Raw genomic sequence first — 12,777 nt, forward strand, 5'->3', positions numbered from 1 at the left:
TGATGACACCAAGATTGGCGGAACGGCAAATTGTGCGGAGGGTGTGGAGAGTCTGCAGAAGGATCTAGATAGGCTGGGCGATTGGGCCAGGAACTGGCGAATGGAAATTAATGTTGGCAAATGTGAGGTTGTCCACTTTGGTAGGAATAATAGGAAGGACTATTACTTACGTGGCGAAAAACTGCAGCAGGCGACGGTGCAGAGGGACCTCGGGGTCCTTGTGCATGAGTCGCAAAAACCCAGCCTACAGGTGCAGCAGGTGGTCAGGAAGGCAAATGGGATGCTGGCCTTCATAGCGAGGGGGATTGAATATAGAAGTAGGGAGGTCTTGCTGCAGCTGTATAGGGCACTGGTGAGGCCGCAGCTGGAGTACTGTGTGCAATTTTGGTCGCCGCACTTACGCAAGGATATATTGGCCTTGGAGGGAGTGCAGAGGAGGTTTACTAGGCTGATACCGGAGTTGAGGGGGTTGAACTATGAGGAGAGGCTGAATAAACTAGGCTTGTACTCGTTAGAGTTTAGAAGAATGAGGGGAGATCTCATTGAGACGTATAAGATGATGAATGGGATGGATAGGATAGAGGTGGAGAGGCTCTTCCCGCTCAGAAAGGACAGTAGGACTAGGGGGCACAGCCTCAAGATAAAGGGGGGGCGGTTTAGAACGGAGTTGAGGAGGAACTTCTTCACTCAAAGGGTGGTGAATCTCTGGAATTCTCTGCCCGTTGAAGTGGTGGAGGCTGCCTTGCTAAATATTTTTAAGATGTGGGTTGATAGGCTTTTGATAGGCAAGGGGATTAAGGGTTATGAGGAGAGGGCGGGAATGTGGAACTGAGACACGACAGATCAGCCATGATCTTATTGACTGGCGGGGCAAGCTCAAAGGGCTAGATGGCCTACTCCTGCTCCTATTTCTTATGTCCTTATGTTCATAATGTTATCCATGTGCCTATCCACTGACCATTTGAATGCCCTTAAAGTTGGTGAGTCCACAACTGCTGCAGGCAGGGCATTCCATGACTTTACTACCCTCTGAGTAAAGAACCTACCTCTGACATCCGTCCTATAATTACCACCCCTTAATTTAAAGCTATGTCCCCTTGTGTTAGCCATCACCATCCGAGGTAAAAGGCTCTCACTGTCCACCCTATCCAATCCTTTGATCATCTTGTATGCCTCAATCAGGTCACCTCGTAACCTTCTTTTCTCCAATGAAAATAACTTCAAGTCCCTCGGCCTTTCCTCATAAGACCTTCCCACCATACCAGGCAACATCCTAGTAAACCTCCTCTGCACCCTTTCCAATGCCTCCACATCTTTCTTATAATGCGGCGACCAGAACTGTACGCAATACTCCAAGTGCGGCTGCACCAGAGTTTTGTACAGTTGTAACATGACCTCATGGCTCCGAAATTCAATCCCTCTACCAATAAAAGCTAACACACTGTACGCCTTCTGAACAACCTTATCAACCTGGGTGCCAACTTTCAGGGAGCTATGCACATGTACCCTGAGATCTCTCTGCTTGTCAACACTGCTAAGAGTCCTTCCATTAGCCCTATATTCTGTACTCTTGTTACTCTTACCAAAGTAAATCACCTCACACTTTTCCGTATTAAACTCCATCTGCCACCTCTCGGCCCAGTTCTGCAGCTTATCTATGTCCCTCTGCAAACTGTAACATCCATCCTCACTGTCTACAACTCCTCCAACTTTGGTGTCGTCAGCAAATTTACTAATCCCTCCTTCTACACCCTCATCTAGGTCATTTATAAAAATGACAAACAGCAGTGGCCCCAAAACAGATCCTTGAGGTACACCACTTGTAACTGCACTCCAGGTTGAATATTTCCCATCAACCACCACCCTCTGTCTCCTATCAGCTAGCCAATTCCTGATCCAAACTGCTAAATCACCCTCAATCCCATGCATCTGCATTTTCTGCAATAGCCTACCATGGGGAACCTTATCAAACGCTTTGCTAAAATCCATATACACCACGTCAACTGCCTTACCCTTATCCACCTCTTTGGTCACCTTTTCAAAAAACTCGATAAGGTTTGTGAGGCATGACCTATCCTTCACAAAACTGTGTTGGCTATCCCTAATCAATTTATTTCCCCCTAGATGATTATAAATCCTATCCCTTATAATTCTTTCCAAAATTTTGCCCACAACAGAGCCCACAACACACAATTTCTCAGTCTGGAAAAAGCAAACATAAAGCTGTAAAAATAGGCTCTGAATGTGAATCCAAATGTTGTCGAGTTGAGCCTTGCGATTTGTTTATAGTTAAGGAATATTAGAGTTTAGTTGGGAACTGTTTTCTCTCCAGTTGAAAAATCAGGTTAACATATGAAATATTATTCATGGAATAAGCAATCTAGTTTCTTGAAATTTGCCGAGTATAATCTCAGCAACTCTCATCAAAGAAAACTAACTGCTAATCTTATTCCATGAAAAAACAAGTATTTGTTTATGCTTCAAGTTCCACAACATTATAGCAGCTTCTTCCTTATTTTGTCATGTTGCATGCTGATTGGAGTTGGATTGTTGTTATGATTCCAGTTGGCATTACCATTTGACAGGAATGTTCCAGAATAGAACCCTGGTTCAAAAGACTGCGGTTTGAATTCTCCAGAAGTTCATGATGGTGGGATTTTCCAGTCCCGCCAGCAGCTCACCCCCACCCGTGGGTTTCACAGCGGTGTGGGGGTGACATCAATGTAAAATCCCTTTGACAGTGGCAAGGACCAGAGAATCCAACCGCCAGTGAAAGTGCAGGACTTCCCACCACTGAGAGAAACACAGCTGGGATGCCGTGCATTAATTTGACTTTATTTTTAGAGTGTGTTGGTGGGGTACCCAAGGTGACCGGTACTGCCCAAAGTTTAGATGATACAGGACCCGCGAGACAGATATCTCTGTATAAAGAGGTAACTTTATTTAAATCAGTGGCTGCCAGAAGTTCATCAAAGGGTTAAGTAGCTCTGACATAGAGCAGCAAAACCTCTCTAATGAATCTAACATATGCAATCAGATCAATTATAGTTTTTTTTCCTATCAATCATTTCAGCCTTTCAGTAACTTTAAATCAATCATCTTCAGGATACAAAAGTCAACAATAATACATGTCAAATACTTTAGCCAGTTGCATTCTACTCCACAGCATAACAACACTTTATTAGTCTGTGAAATCTGGAAGCTGACTCCTGTCTTAGCTGACCCCATTCCCTGGTTACCTAGTAACCTAAGACGCTCAGCCCAGAGTTCAAATAAATGTTCTCATGGGTACCCTTAAAAGTCACTGTCTAATCAGACTAACTCATGACACCACGTTTGGGCACCAGTCCATCTTGTCCGGATAGTGAATGAACCCTATTCGTGAAATATGATTGTGTTCTATATGTTCCTTCCATCCAAAACTGTACTGATTAATCTTGCACATTTCCAAGCTCCAACTATTCTCTTGAAATATGGCTTTGCCCTAATGATGCCTTGCGGTGCAATGTTTTTTGACTAAAGTGAAAAATATTCCTTAAAATCAATAATAATACATTCAAAACGTCAGCATTTTTGACTTTCAATCGTGATCACTTGTTTGACTCAGTTACTACATCTTATGTGTGAATATCTTCTTAACTCATAATCTTATTTTAAAAGTCATTTAACTGAATGCTGTTAGTTCTGTCAGTGCCTTAATGTCTGCTGGTTTAAAAAAATCTTACCTCCCCATTAGGTATTCCACTTACAGAGAACATGGATAAAAGAGTTACAGGATTGCAAATTAATTTTTAACAACAAAAACAATTTACTAAACATGAACAATTTGACTATAATACAATACTCCTTCACTCCTACTTGTCTTTGCAAAGGTACACAGATTTTAAGAATACACAGATCGCAAAGTATATCTTATGTTTTTAATGAATACACGGTTCCTGTAAATCAACAGGCTATCTGTGGTTGGCTAGATCCCACTCTGAACCAAATGGTAAATGTCACCCAATTGAACTTCTGTGAATTTCTCCACAAAACCCCCCAGATGATTATCACGAGTGTTTACAAATGCTTACCTAAAAAGAAATGTCTTAAAAATACCTTTCAAACAATGCTTTCCCTCAGCTGTTTTCAGCAAGGATCTGTTTCCAGGATTTCCAACTCTCTTTTCAGTATTCCTTTGTCTTAAATAGCCATTTGCATTCAAGCTTTCACCCAATCTCTCAGGTACTCAAAAGTAGAATATTATTGCTCCACAGACTAAAGATAAGGACACCAACTTTATAATTGCTTCAGATATCTGGCTTTTCTCTAGCCAACTTTAGCCAGTTTGCCCTTGCCAGATCTGCCTTTAGCTTCACTAAACAGTACCCAGCTCAAATTCCAGTTCCCGTTTTCCTTTTTACTTCAATCTTCCTAGAACTGTTTTCTTCATTGCGTGTTTCCAGGCCAGTGGATCCTTAGTTTCTGGCATTTGCTTTCATATTCATTTTCTTCTGGCTGAGCTGAGAGAGCTGTTCCTTCGCTACTGTGCATCCAATTAAAACAGAACTCAAAAAGGTTCCCTAACTTAAAGTGCTCCCTAGTTGCTAAACAACAGTTTAATCTTTCTCCAAGCTCATGTTTTCACATCATAAACTCTCTAAGCACAAGGAACACATTTAAAATGAAGCCAGAACTCCTATACATGCAAACACCTTTGTTTAACATGAATCTAAAGAGAATTTAAACTCTTTCTTACTCAGACACATTAAATTAAGCTCACTTAAATCTGTATCTTATTTCTAATATCCAAAAATACAAATATGGGTTACTTAAAACTATCTCTGCTTCCTGACACACTGTAGAGACTCGGGAGGATATAGATAGCTGTTGTTTTTTTCATCTATAAAATTAATGCTGATTTTTAAAAAAAATCATTTTACACTTTTATTCCAATCTTGCCAATTGTCATTTTTAGCATAAAGAATATCTTTCGCATAATTTCTATCAAACAATTGTTCCTGCCATTTTGCCACACTTAACTAATTCCATCACCTCATCCACCCCTCCTGTGTCATTTGTTTCATTCTATTTGCATCCATTCCTTCCAAGTTCCAACTATCCCAATGTCATTCCTCCCATGCCATCCTCATCCCTCCCATTAATCCAATTCCACATGTAAACAATCACTCCAGCCAGGGTCCTCTTAACTTCCGCTATGCTTTTTCTCTACACCAACCCTGCCATTGCTGCCGCCATCCTGTGTCATGTGTTTGAATCCTCCACGCACCCCATGTCCTTCTGTCTGCACCAGGCACTACTCACCAAATAAACCCACCAACAGATACACCTGTTAAACTGACCAACTATAGTTTCCTGGACAGACAAAAACAGAGCATTATTTCAGAAGATTCCATACATTACTAAACCTGTCTTCTCCATGACTGAGGACAGATTCCAACACCAATGTTGTAGAGGATCTGTTAACATTGGAAAACTGGGCAAATTGACATTTTTTTTAAGAAAATTGAAGTTTATTCTATTTAGAATGTTGTGGATTATTTTTCGAATGTTGTGAATTGTCTTGGCTGCTGTGAAGGAGTTTATCACAGCTGTCAAAATATGAGCAGAATTTTCAGAGCAGGTTGTTGGATATGGATTGGCATGAAGCCTCCTCAGTAAGATAGAAACTCTTAATAAAAATAGTAATTCTTTTCAGCTTTGTAATTTCAGAACGTCAAGTAGGCAGAGCAAAGCTTCAAGGAAGATCCGCGTAATTGTAATAATATTGAGTTACGCACTCTGCCAAGTTCCGTCTTTGCTTGTTTAATTACATATTCATCGTGAAATGAATGCTTTAATTTTAGAGGACGTATCACCAATTGTATGCTGTGCCTGCCTTACCTCCAGTGTAACCACATTTATTTGTTCTGATGCAGTAAACAGAAAACGTCGGATTCAGCATGATCACCATTAGCAGACAATCTAAAAGTTTTGTCTTTTAAAATTAAGAGTAATGGAGATTAAAACAGATTGATTTCACCCAAAACTTGTTTTCCCTCCCATCAAGGCATGTAAAGTGTAATTTGTATAATAGTTGTTACATCCCTGCCAACTTTATTCTCAACCAATATGGTTTGTTGCATTACGATTTCTATGGGCTGAATTTTCATTTCGGGGGCTCCCAATCCTGCCATTGGGATGAAATGCGAATCTGGAACTTACTCGCGCCAACAACAGGACCTAAAGGGTGATTTTAAAGGAGAGAACCAATTAACTCGCAACCTGCAGAAGCCCCGGGATGGGCAAGTCCCTGGGTGTGGAGCAGCAAGAGGAGGCCTCCGGCAATCGAGGCGTGGCAGCCTTGCTGTCAGACGTGGGAGCTGCTGAGGTATGTAGGGTGGCACGAGGGTGACTCCATTCCCAGTTACAGGCCACAAATCAGGTCATTAAGATGGCCAGAAGGGTTAGGGTGTTCGGAGATCAGGGAAAGCTCCACGTTAATGAGCCCTGTCATGGTGGCTTCCAAATAGTTTACAGCCAATGTCTACAAACCCTGCCGCTGGGAGGCTGCCACAGTTTCATGGATGGCCTCCTGACACAGTAGCAGTTTGAAAATCCGGGTGGCGTTAACAGAGCGCCCCTGGATTCATAAAGGAATGAATTGATTACCCACCATGGTTTGGCAGGTAACCATTCTCACCATAAATCCAGCTCCTCCATAACCCCTCATAAGTGGGATGTGTCGCAGCATCCGAACATTTTCAGGCCTCACAACCCCTGCCTCCAGTGCCGCTACGACAGTCCATTTAAAAATTCAGCTCCTTTGCTGCTCCTTTTTGATATTATTTGTTTTGTATCTTTATGTATTTTTATGTCAAGAGTCTTTTCTTTCCCCCGACCTCCCGTTTTCTTTACATATTGGTTGTCCTTTCCTACTCGCTGTCAAAAAAGGTGCTCGCTTTAATCCATTACTGTGTTGGTTAAATTGATTCAGCCCCAGTTGGCGTTCAAACAATTCCTCCAACAATCGCGCGCTTCAATGCTTGATTATTGAATTTTGCTCACACTGTGAGCGTGATTGCCTGCAGATTTTTGTTGTTGCCGTTAATGAAACGGCATTCTTACAAAGCACGTTTTGAAAAGTTGCATGTTCTTTTAAACTCATTCGAATAGCATTGACTTTCATGAAAAGTTTGGTTGTCTTTCCCTTGGGGTTTGTTGTAGGAATGGGAATGTCAGACCCATATTGACATAAATAAGAACACATCTGTGGTTGCTTTTTTAAAAAAAAAGTGTGATTGCAACTTTAAAATGTGGATTTGTAATATGCTGGGTGAGCATCCTTTAATAAGAAATCAGATCAACCCGAATATTGCTGGTCAAAACTGCCTGTTCTTTCTGATTGATTGATTGTATTTTGTACAAGCCAGGGCAAGTTCTTCCTTCCAGCCTAATCCATGGCTCTTTGTTTTCTTTAAATCTTTACCCACTGCTGCTGTGGTGATCCTGGCCAGCTTCTTTCCACATTGCTTGATTTGACCTTCTGCTAGTAGCAATCCCTGACTTCTCAATAAATGATTCCAAGGTTTCCTGGCCTGCTATCAGTCCTGCTGGGTATCTAACCCACAGCTGACTACGGGGTGCGATTGAGAGATGAAGGAAATGGAAGGATCCATAAGATATCGGAGCAGAATTAGGCCATTCGCCCCATCAAATCTGCTCCGCCTTATCCTCGTAATCTTTGATCCTCTTACCAAACAAGAACCTGTCTATCACTGTCTTAAATACACTCAATGACCTGGTCTCCACAGCCTTCTGTGGCAATGAATTCCATAGATTCACCACTCTCTGGCTGAAGAAATTCTCCCTCATCTCATTCCCTTTACTCTGAGGCTGTGCCCTCGGCTCCTAGTCACTCCTACTAACAGGAAAAGAAACGAAGAAAGGAAGAAGCTGGAAGGAAAAAGAGTGAGAGATCTGGAAAGGAAGAGGAAAGAGAATTAAGCCAGGTAAAGGAAAACACAGTGAAAATCAGGAATGGTGAGGAGCCTATTGAAGGACTTAGAAAAAGAGAGACATGCAAAGTGCAGCTGGCCCATTGAATGTACCCTTTCATTTTTGACATGGTGTAACTTCTGCACACCCGCACCAGCACGCCAAGCTAACCAGACAGCCTCTCACACTCCTGGGAGAGCAGAAAGGAAAACTGAAGCAGGTCTAGGAAAAAACCTGAGGAAATTTGTCTTCCACTCCTAAAGGCAATCAGGCGTGTTTGGGGGTATTATGGTAACTGTGACACATCCTTGAAGAAGCCACTTATCTTCTATATATAGATATTAAAGACTGTATGAATGCTTACAGCAAATTTGGACTTAGTGTTGCATGCTGGCAAAATGGTCCAGAATCAACAGATCAGTGACCATTTTAATATCTGTCCCAGCTCTGTCCTATTGTTCCCAGCCCTCTTCCATACAATCTGATTTGACAATATAGCCTCTCCAAGTGGACCAAGTCTAATCCTTTCATTATTTGGAAAGCCTTGATCAAATGGCCCTGTGGCTCTAGAAAAGCATTGTCTTCAAAGATTTCTCAAAACCTAGCATAGTAAACTAGATAAGAATCCAATGATTGTGCTGTCGGTTTTTTCCAGTGGCTGTATATGAGGGCATCAAAATTGGACAGGTTATTAGAAATACAACTTGACCTACAGGAAAAGAATAATAGGAGTGGAATTGGTTTTTACGGAAGTGCAAACAGCTGAGAGTAAATGGGAACCTCAGGTTTACATCATTCTCCATTCTCCTTTCCATTATAAATGCCAGAACCTTCCTCTCATCAGCTCCTTGCACACTCTGCATTAGTGAACACATGCTTAGAATTATCTTTACCTAACTATTTCTCTATCTATGTTTAAACATCTGCCCATTCTCCATCCTGTCTAAGCTCCTTGCAAATCTTTTTGGTGATTTGGTTAGCACTGCTGCCTCACAGCACCAGGGACCCGGGTTCAATTCCTGGCTTGGGTCACTGTCTGCATGGGTTTCCTCCCCAAAAGACGCACTGGTTAGGTGCATTGGCCGTGCTGAATTCTCCCTCTGTGAAGCCAAATAGGCACTGGAGTGTGGGGACTCGGGGATTTTCGCTGTAACTTCATTGCAGCGTTAATGTAAGCCTATTTGTGACACAAAATAAACACAAACAGACTGCTCACAACACTGAAGGAAATAATTTGGCCCAGCATGCCCTTGTCAGCTAATGTAACCAGAACCTAACAAGTCCCACTCCCCTACCTTTTTCCCACAGTCTGCAAATTTTTTATCATGAACTTTCATAAACTGTCTGCAAGTTCATGAAAGTTCATCTGATGCCTTCATCCAGATCATGAAGAAAGGTGGTAAAGAATGATGGTCTGAAAACTAATGCAAATCACAGTGTTCAGTTGTCACTCAAATATTCAACCAGTTTGGTGAGACTAGATCTTACTTTCCAGATGCTACATTTAAAGATTTTGGGGAAAATCTTAACCTGAAGGTGGGTTTGAGTAGAGTAGAGGCTAAAGTCTGAAAAGTCTGTTCACCAACTCCATCCACCCACCTGTGATTTTAACTGAGGCTCAAAGGCGGGTAAGTGATGAAGCCACTACTCGGAAACTAGTTGGAACTTTCACTATGAAAATGAAGTTGTGAGCCCCGTATTTCAGCTTCAACTCTGGTCGAACAGGTTTCCCAAGCATTGAAAGAACCAGAAGCTTCATCAAGGGCCTTTACACGTACCTCCTGGATCTAGGCTGTATCACTTACCCACCTTGAGCAGACACTTCGCTGCTGACCTTCCCCGCGAGGCTCCATCCTCATAGCAATACTCCATTGTTAAACATTGTTCCCAGGGGGGTGGTGACACAGTGGTGTTGTCACTAAACTAATCGTTCAGTGACCCAAGGTCATGCTCTGGGGACCCTAGTTCAAATCCCAGCATCAGAGGATGGTGAACTTTGAATTCAAATAAAAGTCTTTAGAGAAGGAAATTGACTAATGTGTGACTGCAGATCCACAGCAGTGTGGTTGGCTCTTAAATGTCCTCATAGCTCAAAGGCAATCAGTGCTAGCCACCTCCAGGCCCCAACCTCCCACTACCACTGAGACAGTCAACCTTCATGGGATCAGCAGCACCCAGGCCAGAAGGAGGTCATTTGACCCATCGAGGCCCATCACATCCACTGATCAACTCCCCCACCCCGTCGCAGACTTCGCTTGTCCTGTGGCCATCAATGAGTTTCTCTTGTCCAATGGGAAAAGATTGAGAATTAGGAAAGAAAGAGAGACCAGTTAATCTATTTGTAAGAGCTGGGGATGAATGTTGGCCAAGACATAAGTAGAATTTTCCTGGTTAGCTTTGACAAGTATGATGGGACTTAACAATACTTGGCCACTGCTTATTTTTTACATTTTTTTTTCCAGATACTTGAAGCCAGATGTGGACAAGAAATCAAAGCATAAGACAGCTGTGAAAAAGAAAACGCTTAACCCAGAATTTAATGAGGTATTAGTGCATTGTTATAAGAATAAATGGCGATAATAGTATGTTTAACTTTTAAGGAAGCAGTCCCCAAAAAGATACTCCAAGAGCAGCAAGGTAGTGACACAATGCGTTGGAGCACAGTCACACTGGAATGAGAAGTGCAATGCTTCCCCATAAACTGTCCAGAATGATAGTGAAAGGCTGAGTGAGGCAATACATTTTACGGACAAAAATATCTGGTGGAATTTTCAACATCAGTTAGCAGCAGGAACCATGGTGGGCGGAGTCACAATTCAGAGTGATTGTAAAACTCTGTTTCCCGTCATTGAGGAATCAGTTTAGAATTTTGTTCTCCCTAGTTTGATGGTGGTTTAAAGGCAGATCAATGCAGGGAATCACAATTGCATCTCATGAATGTTCATGAAAAGGCCGATTTGTCAGAATCGCGTTCTCCCTCCAAATTAAGTGCCTCCCAGCAAATAATCAGAACGGTTTGTTCTCCAATATACATACGAAATAGATGCAGAATTAGGCCATTCTGGCCCTCAAGCCTGCTCCGCCATTCAATAAGATCATTTAATGTACATGACTGGTGTGCATCTGGTGAGCTTCACCTCATCAACAACTTTGAGGTCATTTCTTTTGACTTTGCGTGCCATAATTTGGATGTATGTGTCATTAGCATCTCGAAGGCTGGACAGGGAAAGCAGGCTATTGGGGTTAAAGTGGTGGGTTCTGGGCAGCAGAGAGAAGGTGGGATGGTGGCGTTGCATCCAGAGAAGGGTGAGTGTGTCTTGGAGGGTGGAGTTGATGGGGGTCAATAATAGGGTCCTGGGTGGGCAGGAAGTTGTGAACCCAGGCTACTGGTCATAGGAGGTCATCACTTATGCCTACTCTGTGGGGGTGATTCCCCTACCTCGCCGTGCCATTAGCAGATCACACTAATCCCGGAAAATAGCGTGTGGGCCACCCAGCACCAAACATTCTGAGAGTCTCCCAACCCCTTCCCCTAATTGGATTGTGCCCAGAAAGGGCAATTAGCATATTTAAAGCAGCATTTCAATATGCACAGCCCATTCTAATCCCAGCACACATAATTCAGACACAGTGCAATAACAACGAGGATCATTATGGAGACCTGGTGTGATGGTCATGCTGGGGGTCTCTTAGACCATACAAGCCCCCAGGTAGTCGGGAGGCATGGCTCAGCAGTGCCCACCAGACAAGTGGATGAGGCCTGAGTGGGGGCTATGACGGGGGGGGGGTGGGGGCAGGCAGGTGGGTCAGTGGGTGGGGGGGGAAGCTATGCCTCGGGGAAAGTGGTGGGTGGGCGGGGGAAGCTATGCCTCAGGGAAAGTGGTGGGAGAGGAGGTGTGTCATGCAAGGGTGGATCATGTCAGGGATCATAATGGGTGGGCACGTCAAGGGACCATTGGGACCCTACTGCTGAAGGTCAGTGTTGGAAAGGTGGTAGGGAACATGCTGCTGATGGATGGAAGTCTCCCATGCACTAAGAGATCGAGCCGTCTTTGCTCAGCAAAGTTGGAGTGCTCTGGAGCCAGACACTGCACCGACATGTTTAGTTCAACATGATTTCTCCTCTCACTGAACGAAGTTGACTCTGCCTGATTACCACTAATGTATCTCAGTGTCCTGTTACGACATCTCTAATAATAACCCTTAGTATTTTTCCCTGTGACTGATAATAAGCTAATTAGTCAGTAATTTCCTGCTTTCAGTCTCCCTTTTAGAATGAAAGAGTTATGTTAGCTGGGATACCAGCCAGGATTTAAATAGTTGATGTATGGCCTCTTGGGAAAGGGGATTGGGTCCTACAGGCCTTTGTGGAATAACACCTATGTACAATTTGCAACAATCAAGGAGGGGAATGGACACAATGAACCAAAACTGGATGAAACACAATTTGAGAAGTAACAAACAAGATTGCAGAGTGCAATTATGTAAATATTTCCATCTGTCCTTTTGTGCATTTTTTTTATCATGAACCTTGCATAGTCCTTGGTTATAGCAGCAGTGATCAGTGCAGAGCAAGTCTCCCTATAATCAGCACAACAAAGGGACCAATTGTCATCTTGGGCCGTCTTTGAGCAGTGCAGTGGAGATTAGTTCTTCTGGTTTTCCAGTCTGTTTCTGGACCTCACTCTATCTTCCAGCCAGGTCTGGAGAAGCTCGCAGAATCTCTTGCTTGAAGCAGTCAGGAGCTTCACCATCTGACGCGAGAGAGACAGGAAAGGTTAGCTTGTCACTTTCCAAATG

At 43.0% G+C, this 12,777-nt stretch overlaps 1 protein-coding gene across 2 annotated transcripts in view; it reads left to right on the forward strand.

Moving 5' to 3' along the window:
* LOC145357375 (double C2-like domain-containing protein beta) overlaps positions 1 to 12,777 on the forward strand; it is a 300,330-nt gene that overhangs the window by 271,833 nt on the left and 15,720 nt on the right. For both annotated transcript variants that reach the window (XM_080210683.1, XM_080210684.1), the window contains one exon: positions 10,440 to 10,521. In XM_080210683.1, coding sequence (XP_080066809.1) covers positions 10,440 to 10,521 — 82 coding nt within the window. The remainder of the gene's footprint in view (positions 1 to 10,439; positions 10,522 to 12,777) is intronic.

Source organism: Carcharhinus amblyrhynchos, chromosome 23 (genome assembly GCF_965287045.1).
Source record: "Carcharhinus amblyrhynchos chromosome 23, sCarAmb.v2.hapA, whole genome shotgun sequence".
Taxonomy (NCBI): Eukaryota; Metazoa; Chordata; class Chondrichthyes; order Carcharhiniformes; family Carcharhinidae; genus Carcharhinus; species Carcharhinus amblyrhynchos.